The sequence below is a fragment of the Odontesthes bonariensis genome, chromosome 20 (assembly GCF_027942865.1).
Source record: "Odontesthes bonariensis isolate fOdoBon6 chromosome 20, fOdoBon6.hap1, whole genome shotgun sequence".
NCBI lineage: Eukaryota > Metazoa > Chordata > Actinopteri > Atheriniformes > Atherinopsidae > Odontesthes > Odontesthes bonariensis.
Window position 1 is genome coordinate 6,814,491 of NC_134525.1, and position 20,177 is coordinate 6,834,667.

The 20,177-nt window shown below is 39.9% G+C and overlaps 1 protein-coding gene across 1 annotated transcript in view; it reads left to right on the top strand.

Annotated features, from left to right (window-relative positions):
* The window catches only part of LOC142369986 (cadherin-12-like), a 113,684-nt gene that overhangs the window by 80,264 nt on the left and 13,243 nt on the right, over positions 1-20,177 (top strand). The window contains exons 7-9 of the mRNA XM_075452405.1: positions 5,329-5,582; positions 14,726-14,862; positions 17,946-18,067. Of these exons, the coding sequence (XP_075308520.1) occupies positions 5,329-5,582; positions 14,726-14,862; positions 17,946-18,067 (513 nt within the window). The remainder of the gene's footprint in view (positions 1-5,328; positions 5,583-14,725; positions 14,863-17,945; positions 18,068-20,177) is intronic.

Sequence of the window (20,177 nt, forward strand, 5' to 3'; positions counted from 1 at the left end):
TACTGTTTCAAAAACTCTGCCGTTGTAATACTATACCAAACACAGAAACAGACTGAGTAGCCATTAAATATGCATATCATTCTGCTTCTTCAATCCCCCAAAATAACCACCAAACTGAAAAGGGAAAAAAAAAACATAGCTGAAACCAAAAAATTTGACACCTAAAGAGAAAAAGCTGTGAGGGAGGGACTGTAAATAGACATAAGAGTCAATTGAGAACAAAAGTTGAGTTTTTGGTCATGCCCTTAGAATAAATTATTATCTAACATCAAAACAACCTTTTCCATTGTTGTGTGAGTTTGACGATGTGAAGACCTTTTAATGTGGTTTGATGTATAACACTGTACCTGTGAGACTGCAGTGCCTTGATTAGTCCCTTGTTCTGAATTAACCAATTCCCTTGGAACATAACAGGTTCAATTGGCAGTACAAAAAAGTTCCTTCATTCAGTACCAATGCTAGTGCAATGAAGGTGCACATTTACATATCAAAGGGTGCAGCACCATGTGTAGAATTTCAAGTGTGTTCTGTTGTGATGTTGAAGAGCAGCAGCACTGACATGAGAGGAACTTGGTCTATCCTCCTTACAAATTCCGCTGTTGATACACTTCCTTGTTGTCCACAGTAACCTATAAAAGGTTCATAACAACTTAAGCTGTAATGACACACTTCAAACACACAACTGAACATGCAAAGTTGTATGTGACGTGTTTAAAGATAATGTATGTGTGGATATGGGTAACAGTCACACAGCCCTGGTTGTGGGTGTGTAAGTAGGTCATCTACAAGCTAAGGCTGAAAGCACGTTAAATGATTCCTGCAGTCTGAGAAGGAATGGTCTTTTTTTTTTCATTCTTGGAAAATTTCCCCTATGGCTAACAGATCTGATTTGAAGTCACGCATTGACACATTAGCACGTCTTCTCATTAACTTAGAGTTTCTCATTACCCCCTCTTGGTCCCATTTTATTCCAATTTAACAACAGATATCCGAGACATACTTGAACCATCATGTCTCAGACACATTTAAAAGGCAGTGAAGCTCTTAAAATGACCATTTTGCACCCAAAGTAGAAAATGTATATTAATCTGTGGAATCTGCTTGACAGTTAATCATATGGCAGCCCATGAGTTGTACCAAGGAAATGAGCTGCACTGTTTTTGTGACGTCACCTCTGCTCCAATTTAACAAAAGCCTTATTATGAAAACCTTAAAATCCTGATTAAATACTAAAGCAGTGTGCATTACAAAGGATGAATATATTCATTTATATATGTCAAATAAATCAAGTTTCACAATGGGTGTAAGGTTATGACGAAATACTACGTAAAAAAGCTGTTTTGTAAGTCTGATTTAAAGTGTTAAATATATTAAAGGTATTGACATCAATATTACTTTTTATCTTCAAAGGCAGGTAACACAATCAATCTAGATGCTTAATTGAAAGGCAAAAATACATACCAAAAGAATGTTAGGCCTTTTTTTTTCCTTTTCAGGTTGTACTTGCAAAAGTCACTGAAACGTCTGACTGTATCATACTTGCAAAGACGATAACAGGCCCACCATTTCACTACAAAACACTGTGCCAGTGTTAGTTTTATATTGCCTTTGAGTGAAATGTACGTACTTACACGCAAAGTGGCACATAGAAGTTTCTTTGCAATAGCAACTAAGTAGCTAAGATGAAGGCAGCATGGTGTTTTACTTTCACATTTCTTAATTTAGTGAAATGAAAGCTGTCGTCCTCCCAAAAATGACCCCATGAGCTGTCTGTTCATGCAGTCGAAAAAAACCTATAATTATGTTCTGGCTAAAACAAGCTGAGCATAATCACATCAACCCCCCCTCCTCCGAGAAGAAAACACTTGAAAATGATGTGGAAATGGTCATATGATGCGTAGTTCCCTCCCGTTGTCCATCTTCATACGCATTCTTACATCATGACATACACTTTCTACATCATTGCTAGTGTTCATATAACATCAAAGATTAAATGGGGGGGGGGGGGGGGGGGGCAGGCAATCTTGGAAGATGTTAATCCAACCATCCTTGAGAATGTAAATGATTTTTAGTACCTGTTAATGCTCGTTTGAGAAACATCCTTTCCACTCATGATTCCTGACTCGTTCTCTGGTATGGGACGGGTTAGAAATTAGAGGAACATGTTCAGGTTCAGAATATTTTGGTCTCCATGTTATACACTACATATTTTCCTGGTGAGACTGGGCTTATCCAGCAGTATCTGGTTTTCACATGCAGGCAAGGCAAAAAAAAAAAAAATGAAATCACTGTCATGTGAATTCAGTGATGTGGACCCAAGTGCTGAGCAGCCACAGATGAAAGACAAGATGATGAACTACCAAACCTTAAAAAACTCACTTATGATGCACGGGCAAGGGGTGCTAGAGGGGCTAAATAATCAAAGTTCATTAGAATTCACAAAAAGTTCAAACCCAGGGGAGAAGAGAATAATTACAAAGAAAGGTGGTGTCTATGTATGTGTGTGTTTTTCCTTTGGAACTCCACTTTTGTGTGTGTGCTATGTTTGGTAGTAATTTTACACACACAGATGTCACAAATGACTTCTAATTATATGATGTAAAAATATCATTAAGAGGTCCTGTTTTGCACAGACAAACTAAAATGGTGGATCTGACACTGGTACTGAACTGTAATGAGCAACACAGCTTACAAAAAATGAATCAAGTACTATACGTTTGGATGTCTTCGACCACTGGTACTTTCATATTTCAATCAAACCAGACTCATCTTTTCAAGGGGTGTTGGTGGACAAACTAAGCATTTTATTGCACTTGAGTTTGTTTTAATCTAAATAAACCTCTCAATCGTGTCTGTTACATGTTGTGGACCTGATAATGTGTCTTTGCAAACATGCTTAATACCTCAAACTGTAGAATATAAAATCACAGGTTCCTCTCTCTAACTTTTCATCAACAAATGTAAGGAAATGAACACTTACACACTCCATTCTTTTTAGTTTTACATTTTATTTGTATGACAGAGCTATAAGTCTAATGATAATTCAAAAGAGCACAAAAAACAGTCCTTATATATAATATATGTATATATATGTGTGTATATATACTGTTCATATATATGTATGTAGACATTTGTTTGAGGATGGCAGTGACCAGACGCATTTAAGTTAAGTTCCATCTGTTAATGCAGTTTTGAAGTGTCTTATCAACCAGTAACTTTTAACATTTCTGACTTCACCTGCACCCAAATAACCTTTCTCATGCTGTTTTCAGGCATCATTTACGTAAGTGAGAAAGTAATTTGTCAGCTGGAACCCCACAATACCAGCTGTGCTTGCTGCAAGATTTGTGTCAAAGCTGTAGCAAAGTATGCATGTAAAGAGAGCATTTCACTAAACACACCACAAGGCTGTCTTCGGCTAGCTGAGGATTACATGAAAATTAGATGGTTATTAAGGGTGAGATTTTGGGCCTGCATCCTAATTGTGGTGATGCAGCATGTTGAGATGGAAAGCAGAGCATCTCATGATCCCTGGTGAGATCCTGGCTAATGAGGCCTGGTGTACACCTCCTGCTGTCCACCTCCTATACATCACCCACCCTCCTCCTTCCTCCACCTGTGTATGGTTTCAGCTGAGCTATGCATGGCTGTCCAAAGGGGCTGGTTTAGGTACATACAGTGTTATATATGCATGATGTACAGAGCGATATAAAATGCAAGAGTGCATAATATAAGGTCTTCTGGGGTTTGCATGTTATTCATTCATACTGATTTTGAATAAACTTCACATAATGATAACACTTTGATTACATTATTGATGCATTTTATCGTGAAACTCACTCAGGGAGTTGTTTTTTGTCTGATTTTAAGGAATTCAAAGGAACTAGCAGGAAACTCAGCAAACTGAAATAATGACTGCAGACCACTCTTGAAGAATTCGTAGGTGTAACTTGATTGCAACAATCAGCATTTGAATGACACCCACAACGAATTCAGTTTGTACACAGGACTTTTGCTTTGTCTTCCCTCAGTGTTGTCACCTCTTGAAAGAAATTGAAAGGGACAGAGTGTATTTCCTGTTAAAGGATCTTATAACTGTGCCTAGACAGTTGCATCTGGTGCGCTGCAATCAAACCAATCATGGTGGTTGATGGTCAATGATTGCTTTCAGATTGGCTTCCCCTACATAGCTCTCTCTCTTTTTTTTCTTTTAATAGACACCTGCTATAGCTTCGGGACTGTGAAATCGTGGCAGTGGAAGAGAGACAGAGGGCTTGAGATGCATCTGCTGTCACTGTGAAATCACAGTTTCACAGCTTTGGATCATCTAGAGTAATTGGACTCCAATTAGATTGCTAAATAACGCACCTATAAGTTCTAGCTGACAATTGGTCATATTTATCTCACAATATTAAAAATCTCACATTATTAAAAAAGTCACCTCCCCTTTTAAGGTCCCTGTGTTTCCTCAAAAGCCCATATTCAAACGCTATTACCAGCTGTTTTCACTCGGTGTCATCTGAAACAACATGCCAGAGAAGCCCAGGTCCTGGGGCAGAGAGATAGCATTGCTGCCACAGTGGTTACATGTTAGTCAATTTGAAATACACAGAAAGGAATCTCTCTCATGTGACTCCGGGCCAGCAGAGCGTGACCAACTGCAAGCTCGCCAAGTATGCTTGGTCACACATGAGAGGGCAGGAGACAGGCAGAGGCATGAACAGGGGCGTCATTGCTGTCAGATGTGTACACCTCAGCTGCAGACATGCCAAGGATGCTGATTCTCGCCTTCTCTTTTGACTAATTGACCCTGAGCTGACATGTCAGAAGTCAGTAGGAACAACATATGAACTCCTAAGCGGTTGTTTGGAGAACTCTTGTTAGTGAGGTGAAGTTCTGCAGAAACAAGAAACTGCAGCTTGACTTTCTCACACTGAAGGGGGAGAAACATTAACCCAGTGTGTACTTCATATGAAGTGGATGCCCCTACTATTTACTGCCAGTTCGGCAAGAAAAACACACAATCATCATTTGTAATATTTTTTCAGGCAGTTTTTAGACTTTCAGTTCTGCTTTTAAAGAGTATTAGAACAAGGAAATTGAAGAATGAACAGGTAGATGTTGACAGCTGATAGCAGTTACTCAGGCTTGCAAATGGCCTCAGTTAACAAAAATTAACTGAGGGCAATTTGCTGTCAAGAGCTCTTAGCTTCTACAGAATGAACTCTTCATGAAGAGTACATTAGAGTAGAAGCACTACCAAGCACACACGCCAAACTAAGCTGTGATAAAAGTAACTAACTGTAGTTTTGTCTGTTTTATTCGTAGCCCCTGGACTATGAAAGCAAGAAGGCATACACCTTTAAGGTGGATGCCTCCAATGCTCATCTGGATCCACAATTTCAGAGCTTTGGGGCCTTCAAAGACACAGCAACGGTGAAGATTAACATTTTGGATGTGGATGAGCCCCCGGTGTTCAATAAGCCCTCCTATGTGATGGATGTGTATGAGGACACACCCGCGGGCACCATCATCGGAGCGGTGACGGCACAGGATTTAGATGCCAGCAGCAGCCCAGTCAGGTAAAATGAAAGTTTTCCTGTTTTTGAATGAGCACACAGTGTACTATGATGGTGTTAAACCAAATTCCTTTGATTTAAGTTTCTGTAGATCTCCGAATTAAACGCCACATATTGTTTCAAGAGTTTGCTCACAGTAGAAAACAGTGTCTTGGTCTCCTGCAGAGTTTAAAGGAAAGTTATTAATTTGCGAATGGCGTGGAAGTATTATTAAGTCATACATTTAATATCTTTCAAATGCTATAGTTAAACTTTTGTTTAACCTTTGTTTAACCTTAACCTTTCAAATTTTCAAGACCGTTATTAATATATTATTTCAAAGTCAAGAAAAACAAGAAGATCCATTTTAAGGAATTACTATAATAATCCAAATGTACACCAAATGGACTGAACCATCTATGGATCACACTACCCTTTGTTTTCACTCAAACAAAGAGACATAAAGATCTAGTCAAGTAGCTTGTGTAAATTTTCTCAACATTAAATCCACCAGCCTATTATTGTGTTAGGTTGCCTCGTTAATGGAAACAGGACCAACAGGGGTGCCATTTGTTCTCTGACTCCAGATGCTTTGGGTCCTGTGTAGACTGTTGCATCTGTGGATGCAGACTATGTTGTTGTTGCTCAATCAGACTCAGACTTTCTAAGTTTTGAGGCTAAAACCTGGGGTCTCTATGTTGTCTCAGCCAGAGAGAAGCTTTGGCGGTGCGCATTTTCTTGTTTGAGGTGGCTGCTGCTGTTGGGGCAATTGGAAGTGGGGAACAGCATTGCAGTGTGGGAGGAGAGTGCTTCACCTGTAAGAATATTTTGGTGAATTCCAGGAACCAAGTTTTCCCAGTAAAACAGTGATTTGGAGACCTGACATTTAAATGGTTTTGATTATATCTCAGTTTAGGGATAAGGACAGAAGTTAAGACAGAAAGTGCATCGCAGTTTTAGCAATTCAGAGATTCTTGCCATATGGAGATGTACATTATTTGACTTATTTTAGACTGTAATCTGGGATAAATTAATTTATCTAAATGCACATTTCCATCTTTAGAAGCCTCACTTTTGGAACAAGTAAACTGTTATGCCATTGAGGATAAAGGCACTAATGGGAGAAATACTGAGTAAGTGCAGCCATTGATTGAAGGTTTTAAATATCTAATACATCCATCAACGTCTCCAGACTCCATTAATCAATGTCATTATAGCTTTAATTGTGAGAGTTTTGTCAGCGTTACTCATCAGGTTGAGGACTAATCAATCTGTGTAGAACATTTGACTATGTCATCTGAAATCCTACAAGCATCATCTGTTGTTCGGGTCAGCACTTTTTGGTCACACTGTGCAACGTGGAGGCAATATTTTATCTTTACTAGCAGGTTCATTATGCATATTTGAACCTGATATGGACCTGAATTCCTGTTGTGTCAGATAGGGTGGGTGTGGTAGGACACAGATGTATGACTCCAGAGGTAGAAAGAAAAATTCAGTTTATTCACAAAAAGGTGTTAATAAAAAGGTTTCAATAAAAAGGTTTTAACAAAAAGCGCGGCTGTGCCAGATACCAAAGACTAAACTGTGACGAAAACATGATAAGGGTTAAACAAAACATGGCTATGGCTATGGCTATGGCTTAGAATAAACAAGAACGGTACTTAAAGCAGGGCTCAGTAATATGGGGTTTGTTTACCATGCAATACACACCCCAAAGCTGTAGGGGGAGCTCCGTAGAAAATAGGCGACAGTCTAGCCAGACTGTCGTAAACCCACCAGAGGCAATTTACGGTTTATTTTTCAAGACACTGGCAGAGAGTTGGAGAAGTAGAGATGCTTAACTCGAATCTTTTGGGCAATCCGGGCTGACTGGATCATTTTGAGGAGGGGATTCGAGTTATACGGACCACTTGAATCACTTGAGTCACTTATTAAAAAAAAAAAAAAAAAAAAAAACCTTTCTGCCGTTTAGTGGCTATGCGCCTGGCCTTTTTTTTGTCCCATTTATCAATTCATTTTGATAAATCAAAGAGCAGCCTACGGCTACAAGTTCATTCATTTATTTTTGTCAAGTAATAATTCAATGCCATTTTATCTGAAAGCCAGACACAACAGCTAGTGTGTGCATTTACACAGCGACAAATGTGGTAGCATTAGGTGAGGCAATGCTGAGTTTAGACCTACAAGTAAACAACATGGAATGATCTTGCCCTCCCTATATCACTAAATGATTATTTTTCAACGACTGTAGAAGATGCATTAAGCCACGCTAACCGAGCCTGTAGCTGCCTACTGTTAGCCTGATTAACATAGACTTTCAAATCTCTTCGAGATTCTGGTCTGACCAAGACCATAACGAATACGATTCGAAATGGCCTGGTCAACCCGCCTCCCTCGGGTTGCTACTGGTTGTGGCCAGAAAAGGCTGTGCCTAAGCTTAAGCCAATCACACCACTCTTTCCTCTGACGTATGATTTAGCTACCAGCGGGGCTAACTGGTAGATTAAACTCTTACCAAAGCCAGTAGGGAGCAAGGCGAAAACGTCTTTCCTGTCAAGAAATTATTCAAGGGCTGTTCTTTGCTCGGTTTTTAACGAGAATCTCCCGTCGAACACTTTCATTACAGCATCTACAGCAGTGTCAAAAGCTTGACGCTGCTCCATGTTGATATTGAATGAAGCGCTTCCGTGTACAATCCATGGGTTGAGTGGCAGTTCAACCACGTCACTACCTTGAACACGCCTCTACCCTGGGCCGTTGGCGCTGCTCAAAGTTGATTGCTTCCCGACAAAGTGGGTGGAGTTCCCATTTTTTCGGGAACTCGAATCCACCTGAATGAGCAGTTTGCCTGAGTAAGTGTAGCAGAGCCGAAGGTGTTGCGTCACTGCGAGGGCGGAGCCTGGGTAGCCTACTGTAGCTGCCGACTGGGCGCTCGCTCGTCAAGTCACGAGACAGAATCGAAACTTAAAAAGCTCCGAGTTCGCATGGATCCGCTACTTGCCCGTCTGACCGCTGAATCGCTGGCTCTGGGTGACTCAGCGGTCAGACGGGCAAGTAGCGGTGGTTCTGCCATTACGATATCTATTACAAACTATATTACAACTCTAGAAGCTAACCGCATTCAATTTAGCCGTCGACAGCTAATGGAGAGGGGGTGTGAAAAAAGGCAATGGCAAAATTAACTAAACATGGACTTAAACTAAGATGTGACTAAGCATGATAAACACAAAACCAAAAACATGGGGAAAAACCCCATGAACGTGACATGTTGTTCATGAGTTTACTCTTTAAAAAACTTTAAAGATTAAATTTATTTTGCTGAAAAAACTGACTTAAAATTGCGTGAAATTAATTTAATCTAATACATTTTATTTTCTTATATCTTGAAATCCTTGGAATTTTTGTTCAACAAAACACCACCATTGTCATTAGCTCTCCTTACTGTATAGTTGCTAATGGTGGCCTCCGAGATTGTTTACTTAGAGAGTGGGGAAATTTCCACTTTAGTCTTTTTATATTTGAGTATTCCATCATGTTAACCTGAGGATTTCTGGAGTAGCACTAAAGCGATTTGTTTTTTTTGTTCTTATGTTTTTTTGTTGCAACTTATAAAATTGCATCTAGCACTTGTGACATGTTGGGGTGACAAGGGGATCTATACTACTTGGACCTGTTTTACATTCTTCATATTTGCTCTCTTTAGGCTACACATTGGCAACGTGTGTCCAGAGGAAGCGAGGCAGACCAATCTGGCCCTCAATAGCCTCATATGAAGACAAATGAATAAGATACAGCATTTAATTGATTAATCATAAGGTGAGAGGGGGACGTGTAGCCATTATACCGGATTTGAGCTGAGGGCACTCTTTAAAAATTTGAATAAAAAGTATTTTCCTTCCTTGCAATTCTTTGACTGTGAGGCATACTGTGCTGATATTTCGATTTAATTCATTGTGTTGCCATTTGATTGCTTCAGCTAGGTTAATATGACCCTCTGAAAAAAAAATGTCTTGGTTTTACCCTTAATCAGGTTCCAACAAACCGCAGCATCTTCCAATCTCTTGATTTATAATAGCTGATAATGCAAAATCATTTGCAAAAAAACTGCAAGGTCTTCTACACCAAACGGACAATTGGTAATCAGGACGGCCTTGATAGTCGCTTGGAGCCTTGGACTCTTCTTTCTTCAGAGTGCAACACAGAGTCTGTGCTGTCAGAGCCCATCGATGTATCTTTCAGCCAATTCAACATGTTGAATTTGGTTTCTCCTTATTTTTTGTCTCTGACTCTTTCTATCATATTTCATAACTAACAGTCTGAGCTTTTCCATCGCCTCTCTGGCAACAAAGTTCTCACTCGCTATATCCTCAAACAATACAGAACAGTGATAATAAGCTATTATTGCACTGTTTATATTCTTATCTCTTTATTTCCTTGTTGAATATTGTAAAGAGATTGTCACCCCTTCTGGAGTTATGTCATCTTGTGCAGGGCAGGCATAGACGATATCCCCAAGCTGTCAGTTGGATTTGACCCAGACTCTGGCCACATATCAAATTCAAATCAAATCAAATTTATTTGTATAGCACATTTCATGTACAAACAATTCAAAGTGCTTTACATAAATTAAAAGCATTGCAGCAGGGAGTGGAAGAAGCATTAAAAATACATAAAAAAAAGAGAAAAAAATAAAATAATGATTAATTATTAAATTAATTTAAAAACAAGCAACAGTCCAGATAAATTAAAAGATATCGTGCAGATTTCATGCATAGACACATGAGAAAAGAAATGTTTTTAACTTGGATTTAAAAATGTCTACATTTGGTGAAAGTTTAATCTCCACTGGCAGTTTGTTCCACTTGTTTGCAGCATAACAGCTAAATGCTGCTTCTCCATGTTTAGTCTGGACTCTGGACTGGACCAGATTTTAAAACTGGTGTGATGTGTTCAGATCTCTTAGTCCGGGTTAAAACTCTAGCAGCAGCGTTCTGGATGAGCTGCAGATGGTTAATGCTCTTTTTGGGAAGTCCAGTTAAAAGTGCATTACAGTAATCGAGTCTACTGGAGATGAATGCATGGATGAGTTTCTCCTGGTCTTTTTGGGAGAGGAAACCTTTAATTCTGTTGATATTTCTGAGGTGGTAAAAAGCTGCCTTGGTGACAGCTTTGATGTGGCTGCTGAAAGTCAGATCTGAGTCTATCAACACTCCGAGGTTACCAACTTGGTCAGTGATTGTAAGGTCCCGAGTCTCAAGATATTTACCAATGCTGACCCTCTTCTCTTTGCTCCCAAACAGAAGGATCTCTGTTTTTTCTTCATTTAATTGTAGAAAATTCTCTCTCATCCAGGTGTTTACTTTCTCCAGACACTGACACAGTACGTCTGCTGGGCTGCAGTCGTCCGGTGACAGAGACACATAAAGTTGTGTATCGTCTGCATAACTGTGATAATTGATGTTAAAGTTCTGCAATATCTGACCCAAAGGGAGCATATACAAGTTAAACAGAAGAGGTCCAAGAATTGACCCCTGGGGGACTCCACAAGTCATGGCCACTTGCTCAGATTCATAGCTGCCAATTGTAACAAAATAACTCTGGCCTTCTAAGTAGGACCTGAACCAGTTAAGGACCGCTCCAGAAAGTCCAACCCAGTTTACCAGCCTGTGCAACAGGATTCTGTGATCTACAGTATCAAACGCAGCGCTGAGGTCCAACAGAACCAGGACTGAAACATTACCAGAATCAGTATTCAACCTGATGTCGTTTAACACTTTGACCAGAGCTGTCAACATACAGCTGTCAACATACAGGTTCTTGATGTTGGTTTGGTGTATAATTGCGCTTAAGCTGCTTTATAAACTTAATAAACATGTTAAGTTAGGCCCTGTGATTGACTGGCGGCCTGTCCAGGGTGTACCCCGCCTCTCGCCCATTGACTGCTGGGATAGGCTCCAGCCCCCCCGCGACCCGACCAACGGATTCAGCGGTATAGAAAATGGATGGATGGATGGATGGAAACATGTTAAGTTAGTTTTGGAAAAACAGCGCAAATACTGCCTAAAATATCTTCCCAGCAGTAAAGAAATGGTATATCCTGCTTTTTTTTTGTCACCAAGCTTCCACTCTCACTCTTCTTCTTAGTGTTTAAACCAAAACGATGTTACCCATTTATAGATGGTCTAAAGCTACCGCAGTACTGCTCACCAAAAGCCCTCTTTATACAGCTATATTTCCAATCAAATTCAGTATCCAGGTCAATATTTTGCTCCTGAGCTCCTCCTGAAAAAAAATCTGTTAACTTTGAAAGCCTTATATTCCTACTTCAGCATTTAGATATTTTGATCAAGGCACACTAGTTGTTCCTTGCTGTCGAACAGGAAGAGATTGTACATTTGCTGTCCTGGTCCCAGAGTGTGGAACGTTCTTGCTCCGGTAAACAGGACAGCAAAATCTCAAGAGTGCTTTAAATCACAGCCAAAGATCCATTTCTTGAAAAAGTGTTTTGTGTCTGACTTACCATGTTCAGGATCTGTGATTTTTCAGAAAGCGACTTGTTCTAAATATTTTCACTGAGGTCTTTTTGCCTGTGTTTTTATGTAAAACACTTTGTGACTCGGATTTTGAAAGGTGCTATATAGATAAGACCATACTTCCTTATTATTAATCAACATCTTTTCTGCCTCATGAATTTGTCCCGAAACCTGCATACAGCACTGATGCTCTCTCCTTGGTAATTATTAGGTAGGACTTTTAAAATTCAGTTCAGTTTTATAGATCAGACATGCTTTACTAAGCTCCTGATTTATATTCTAAGCTAATCATTCTTTTGTCTCCTGCAGTCTCTCTGTTCATGTGCACACATTGCCCACATGCACACTCACGTGCTGCATCCCTGTTTCTAACCATAAAACTTCAGCTGCAGATAACAATAGTCTTTCCTTTGCAAAGACAAAAGAAAGTGCATTTTTAAAAATGTACGAGGACCGCTTTTAAAATGTATTAGCCACTCTAACTCAGGCTGATTGCCTCATAGTGACGCTACTGTGAATGTGAATCACCAGTGTTACGCCTAAATGGCAAAAATAAAATAACCTGTTGCATGGAAAGTAGATGTTTTATTATGAATATTTCATTCTAGACAAAACAAAAGAAACACCAGAGGCAGAGATTTGTTCAACAGAAAGCTAATGCCCTCTGCTCTGTGGACCTCCACTTTATCTCCAGCCCTTTAAATATTTATCAGTACCGCAGATGACATTGTTCATTTGTACACTTTGAGAGAGCAGCCTTGCATCCTTCACTTCAAAACAATAGACCCGATGACCCATCATGCATAGCGAATCATGCTTTTAGACTTTATACCACACTGAATCGGCTATTTATCAGTATAGAATTGCGTTATCGCTACCTGAAAGAAGAGAGGGTCAACATGAATACTGCATTGTTGTCTGATTCTAAAGAACTTCCAAAAGTTACAGTGAGTCTTAAAGAGGAAAAGTTTGGCCCCATCTTTAAGTAAGAGGGTAATATCACAAGCCAGCAGACACTGAAGAACCACACCGGACACAAGAGTTTAAAACTGTACCCCAACAGCGTCGTAAACTCTAAAAATCAATGATTGTGGAAAATGAACTGAAACAAGTCGTACCCTTTTCTGAAATTTCCGTATGCATTGTGTTCGATGCTCAAACATAGGTAATTAACATCCCTGGACTTCAAAGAAGGTGATAAGACTAATTAATTTTCATATCTAAAGCTGTCAAAACAGAGGTAAGAGGATGCTTTGGATCTGTGATTTATTTCTCTTTACTGGTGATTAGATCAGTTTAATTAAAAACAAAGACCAATTACAACTAAAACAATTTCTAAAATGTTTTCTGCCCCACGTGTATCCAGTATTTAATTTTTTATCTTAGCCTTTCAGCCTGGGAGACTGTGGGTGAGCTTATAAAGTTTCATTGTCTTGTTGAAGGGAATTTCAACAGAAAACCTGTAGTGTGCTTGTCATCAATATGGTCATTTTAGCCACTGAAGCACACAGAGAGTGAAACATATGCATCAGTAGCGACCCGGTTCCAGGAATACCCCTTCTACAAAAATGAAAGAAAAAAAGCGTTTAGCCCTGAGGAAAAATTGCAATTCATTGATCTTTTGAACTCTTGATAGGAGTTTGGCTGCAATATTTATCAAAGGGAGTCACACTAAACCGTTTCAACCCAATCTTGTTCACTTTATGGATGCATGCAACACAGAGTTACAGACAAGACATGGAAAAAAATTGAAACTGAAACCAAAAGTGGTTTTGTCATCATTCTCATTTGTGTAAAAGACTATAGGGGGTGCATATGCTCTGGGTTTGTTTGTTCTAATGACTGAGCTGAGTCCGGTTTCAGGTTCTGCGATATAGAAAACAAGCATGATAAATATTCATGTGAAATAGCCTTTTAAGATCAAATAGCTTGTCACAAGAAAGAAAACAAATGCCAGAATGGTGGCGTAGTGAGGCTATTCTTTATAGAAAAAGTCCAGGATCAACCCCATGAGAAATTAAGCATCTGCTCTGAGGAAGCGCCCATGGGCAAGGCGTTGAATTCTCATTCTATGACCTTGTGAAAGAGAATAAAATATTATTTTTCTCCTGACAGAATGCCACAGACGATTGTAAAATTATTAATGAAAAATGGCCTGTAAAGATCAAATAGCATGCGATGATGAATGGTGCTGTCACTGACGTGTGGTTTGGTTTCAGATCCCTTTTTCTCTATGGTTTGCATTCAAAGCGGCTGGCTAAGACCAAAGATGCACTTCACAGAGAGAAGCGGACCTACTGCTCTTAGACACCAAACCGAGATTTTCATGTCTTTGTTGTTCATTGGCCGTAAGAGATTGATACGCTTTCAATCGTGCCTAAAATTCATTTATGTTCCCACGAAAACCATTAGCTCAGCATGGCCAAACGTGAGCTCCATTACCAGATTGGAATGTGTGTGCAATCGTCAGCACATTTTCTGGAAATGACCATTCAGAATGAGTAATGACGGCTACTTCAACATCACATTACACCTAACTCATATACATGAGCCCAGAGGGGGGAGTCGCTGTGGTTTAATTCTCTGGTTCATGTTGAAAACGGATGCCGCTAAACAAACATTTTCTTTCAGGTATTCCATTGACTGGAGGAGTGACTTGGACAGCTACTTTGACATCGATCCGGTGGAAGGAACGATTTCCACAAACGAGCTGCTTGACAGGGAGAACATCGCCCAGCACAACATCTCCATTGTAGCAACCAAACTTAGTAAGTATGACAATGAAATCAGTTGTTATTCATGTAGGTGTCGTTGACCTTCCCCCACCATAATCTGTGTGAAGGATTTAAAACACTTTTACTGAAGTCAATACCCAATTCCCTTTTCTTGGAAAGGTTTATAGGTGACTATAAACCATGATGGCACTCCCGGGGGAATGTATCTTCAGGACATTGTCTCCTCTCGCATACTTGCTTCAGCAGTGTTTTCATTTTTAACAGCCTTTTCAAAAAAAGAAAAAAAAAAAAAAAAAAAAAAACATTTGATAGCGTTGGCATTCAAAGGGAACTCTCCTTGCCAAAGTCAACTTTTACTTACTTCTCAGTAAAATGTAAACCTTCCAGAGTTTTACAGCAAGCAGATGCAGCATGCTGTGATTCAAGCTCGAGCGAGATGGAACTAATGCAGAACTGTGGCTTTAAGACATGTCATCAAGCTAATTATGTTTTTATGGAGGAACTAGAGCAAATTTCCGGATAAATAAGCAAATCCATCGTCATCAAGTCATCAAATCTGCTAAGAACCGTCAAAGTCATTATCCCAGAGGCAGGCTGGTGCTCAATCAAAATTACACACGCTGTATATTCATTAGGACAGACTGTGAAATATGGGCTGTTAAAACTTGAGTCATTGTCGCGTAGGGAAACTGATATTACTCACTTCCCCTCAAGGTCATATCAGTGACATTCTAATTGTGTTTTCAGCGAGTGTGTGCGTGTTTCCTTGTGTGGCTTTTGTGCATTAAGTGTCACAAAATTAGAGGATGAGGTAGACTGAAAGGATGCAGCGTGAATGTAGGAGGAGCAGGACGCAGATGGGACTTTAATAAGCCCGTTACATGTTCGGTCATATTTGATGGAGGAATGCAGGCGTTTTCTGCTCATTTTTCCCCTTACATGCTTTTTTTTTTTTTATCACTTCCCTGCCTTCTCACCGGGTAGACCATCTCAGGGGACAAATGTTTTGACAGTTTTACTCACCGATAGAAAAGAGTAAGTGCTCAAACTAATTGCCGGGCTAGTTCAGAAAGTACTGAGATAAAGCCAGCAGTTCATATGTCCCAGCTTGAGTTCAAATCTTTTTGACCTTGAGTTAGTTTTGGCAGAACTTTGCGTTCTGGGTATTGGAAGGCTGCTATGGCTCCTCTGTGCTGCAGTCTATTGTCATTGCTGGGATGGTGTCAGTCTATTATTCGGGTTTTAAACCGTGAAGAGCAACAATAAATGCTGAGGCAAAGATACCTTCAGTGCCCTGACAAATAATGCATTTGCTAAGGAGAAGTCATGCACATAAACAGCGATATTCTGACTTATCAACAGTCTCGAGCAGCTTCGGTTAAGCAGTTAAGCCATTGTACACCTCTGGATTTGATCTGCAGTGTGTCCTTGCTTCTTTTGAGCAATTATCCATCCAGCAATATGTGTTGTTGGATGGCACTCTCCTTGAATACTTTTACTACATAATGACTTTTCACTTTGCAAACCTTGGAGATCAGACCAGTCCTCTCAAGAAACTGCAGTCATGCAGCAGAGCTGTATGTGCGCAGCTCTCCTGATGTACAGTGCAAAGCAGAGGGTGTGCTAAATAAGGGCTAGAGCTGGATTAACACTTTTTGCGTTTTGGCTTTTAAACCCAGAGGCAATTCTTGGGGAGTCAAAGTAAGGGGGGTAGATCTATTAAATGCAATAATAACCTCGGCAGGAAGCAATTAGAAAACACACTCGCTCACTACTTACACAAAATGAATTTAGTTACACACTTATCATGGAGTTTTATGCTGTGAGTTTGCTTGCTTATTCTGCATGCAGCTGCACTTTTAACATATTAATTTCCACAAGTAATCTTTCTATCTTTGCTTGATTGCTTGCAAAAATGAGGATTATTTTAATAAAATCAGCTTAATTAAAAAAAAGTAATGTGCAGTAGTGAAGCAGTGTATGTAGGCAACTTTATTACTAACCTCTGAAGCATTCGACAGCAATGAATGATTCCGATTCACCATTTGAATAAACAAGTTATTGCCTTGCTCATGCAAGGCAGATCTGAATGCAACTACTGTACCATTGCTCCATCTAGTGGTGTAAATGATATATCACCTATAACGACACCAGTTACGGAGATGAGCTTTTGAAATGAGAGAAAATTGTACATTTCAGCCCCCATAACTTTGAGACTTTAAAGATAACTATTTTAGATTGTACTGTAGAAGAAAACAGCTTGTCTGAGACCTGTCGTCCAAAAGTCTGAGTGTCTTTTCTGGGTGAACGTAGATGTTAGTAGTTTTGTGAGCGTGGAGCAGCAAATCCCATGCTCTGTAACATAACTCGGTGGGAAGATTGCTTTTTCTATCAAGGTCAGACACAGGTTACCAATTGAGCAGTGGCTGCTTCGCCAATCCTTTTGAGATGACTCCACGCACCCCCCTCCCCTCTTTCGAAGCATTCTTCCCAAATACCCACCCACACACTCACCCACGCAGCTACTGTATATACCTATGCTCTGGCACTTGCACAAACAAACACACACCGGGCCTCCCACTGCGCAGCAAAACCCATTCCCACATCAAATCCATAAAGTTTACCTTTCACGCGAAGAGAACATTCCCCCATTGTGTCCCTGCAGAGAGGAAACACTTTAACAAACAACCTTGAATTGAAGTTAGTCCCTCTCATGGGGGGCTTTCACGCTGTAATTACACTCCTGCACATCTTATGGCTCAAACCAGAGTGGAAATGGTTTCTAAAGAGGGAGAATATGAACATGTACTGACTGTTTCCTTAATTCTCATTTGCACCATTAATCAAAAGCATCATATAGCATCGTGGTGGATTGTGTGCATCACCATGTTCTAGATGTATTAGTAATTTCCAGCATATAACAGAGTGACTCACACTGTGTTGGCATCTATTCAAGGACACTCTGACTGTACATTCGGGCCTCTTTAACCACTCGTCCGTCCCACTGAAATAAACCTGTGAGCTGTGGCTTGCTACAAGGTTGTAGTACTCCAGAAAGCCACGTGGTGTCAGTGCTGTGGAAAAACAAATAATGAAAAATGTGTTTTTCTCTCCAGACAGTCCAGTTCTGACCAGCCGGGTGGCCGTCACTGTCCATGTGCTGGACATCAACGAGTTCCCCCCAGAACTGGCCAGCCCTTATGAGACCTTTGTGTGTGAAAATGCCAAAGTGGGACAGGTATGTTCACATTTACTTGCTTTCTGTGCATGTAAGGTGCTCACGCATAAAGCACAGCTAATTTTCCAATATTAAGATGTGTGGATTTTTCAGTGAAATGACAGCTGCTGATGGGAATGTTTATGCTCCATCATAGCTGATATGGCTTGAGGATGGTTGCTGAAATTCAACTAAAAGGTGTAAAATTGAATGTGAAAGGTGAGGATTTATATCAACACCATAAAAGTGTCACTGTTTACACTTTGGCAGAGAGATACGCTGAATTCCTGGTGTGTGGAGATCAAATTAAGTGATATTTTTCTGCTTTTTGGAGCGCCACATCGCAGTTAGAAATACACGTGTGGCACTCGCATAACCATCCACTACTTTCTGCTGTTTCACTCAAGGTCACTCCAATAAACCATTTTATTTCAAGGAATTTTTTTCAGTGTGCTTATCACCGAGAAGTTTGAATCAAAATCTTGAACCGATTGTGTCAAAGAGTTCAGTTCAGCAGGAGAGGTAATCAAAAAGTGCAGCAGTGCTTTGCATATCTGGAACTCGGAGTGCATTTTCAGACGATATATTTTAGATGCAGAGGAGAATTTGCCTGTGTGCATTGTAAACCACCTGCGCCTGTAAATTAGCCCATTAACTGAAATCTATATGCAGTTAGCGTTGTGAGAGAACAGCTTCTTTGGCAGTCTTTCAAATGAGTGCAGACGCCTCATCACATTGAGGATGTTTGGCTGCTCCTCAGGCCCGTTGCAATCAAAAACAACGGCTGTGCCCTTCATTTGAAGGCATCACTGTCTTCCTCGGCAGGTGAATTTTGCTGTGTTTTCTTCCTGCATGATTGAGTCAAGACACTTTGATTCTGGAACGAGAACACATTGATCTCAAGAGAGATGCAAGCTGTACAATTTATTAAAAACAGCCTTTTTAAAGCTCTACTAAAATTGTGCTTCTACTCACTTTACATGAATGTTTAGCCTTTACAGCACAAACTGATGCACGTTTTGCAAGAGAAGGGTCTTTTCCTATTTAGTTGCTCACTGAAAAATGTTTCTGAATGCTTACAATTTTGTGTATAGCACAAGAAACAAAGTATGAAAAAGTAGATTTAAAAAAGAGTAAAGGTACAGTGCAGTGAAAGTTATCAATCAAAAGTAATTTAATTTAATACAATCAATCAAATGCAATGGAAAACAGGAAATTCTTGATATTCATTTTAAACAGAAACACGACTTGACACAGACCTGAGGTTCTCTGGGAGTATCTTATGCATACAGGATGCATAACAACTGAAAGCAGCTTCCCCGTGTTTAGCTCTCACTCTGGGGACAGAGAGCAAACTTATGCTCGATGACTGGAAGGTTCATAATATAGAACATTTCTGGCTCGGATTTCGTCCCTAAACTGTTTACACCTTTATAATCCAATTGCGCTATTTGAAATAAATTTTTTCACAGACAGGAAGCCAGTGTACAGACCTCAGAACTTGAGTGATATGTTCCACTTTTCTGGTCTTCGTGAGGATTTGAACTACAGTGCTCTGAATCTGCTGCAGCTGCTTTATGACTCTTTTTTGTCAGACCAGCATTCAAGTCTACTAACGAGAAATGCATGGACCAGCTTTTCTAAATCACTCTGAGACACGAGTCTTTAACTCTTGAAATATTCTTCCTGTAATGTGAGACTGACTTCATAATTGACTTTATATGACTGTGAAGGTTCAAGTCTGAGTCCTTAATAACAGCCAGATTTCTGTCTTGGTTTGGGATTTTTAAGATAAAACACTAAAGTTGAACAGAGACAATAACTTGTTTTTGTTTGATTAAACTGAATTTACGAAACTCTTGGTGATATGGCTGAGCTACCAGCAAAACTATGGGAACATATTTTGTTGCTTGGCGCATAACGCCCCTTTTGCCAAGTATTCCATTTTGATGGATTTTCATCCAATTTTCCCTAAAAAAGCTTCTACTTCTGTGAATGTCACAGGCTGTCTTACCTTGCTCATTTGAGGTTCATTACCACTTCATACCATCTTCGTTGAGCCAATTAGGCGGGGCACACCCTGGACAAGTCACAGGTCCATCACAGGGCCAACATAGAAACAAACAAACCA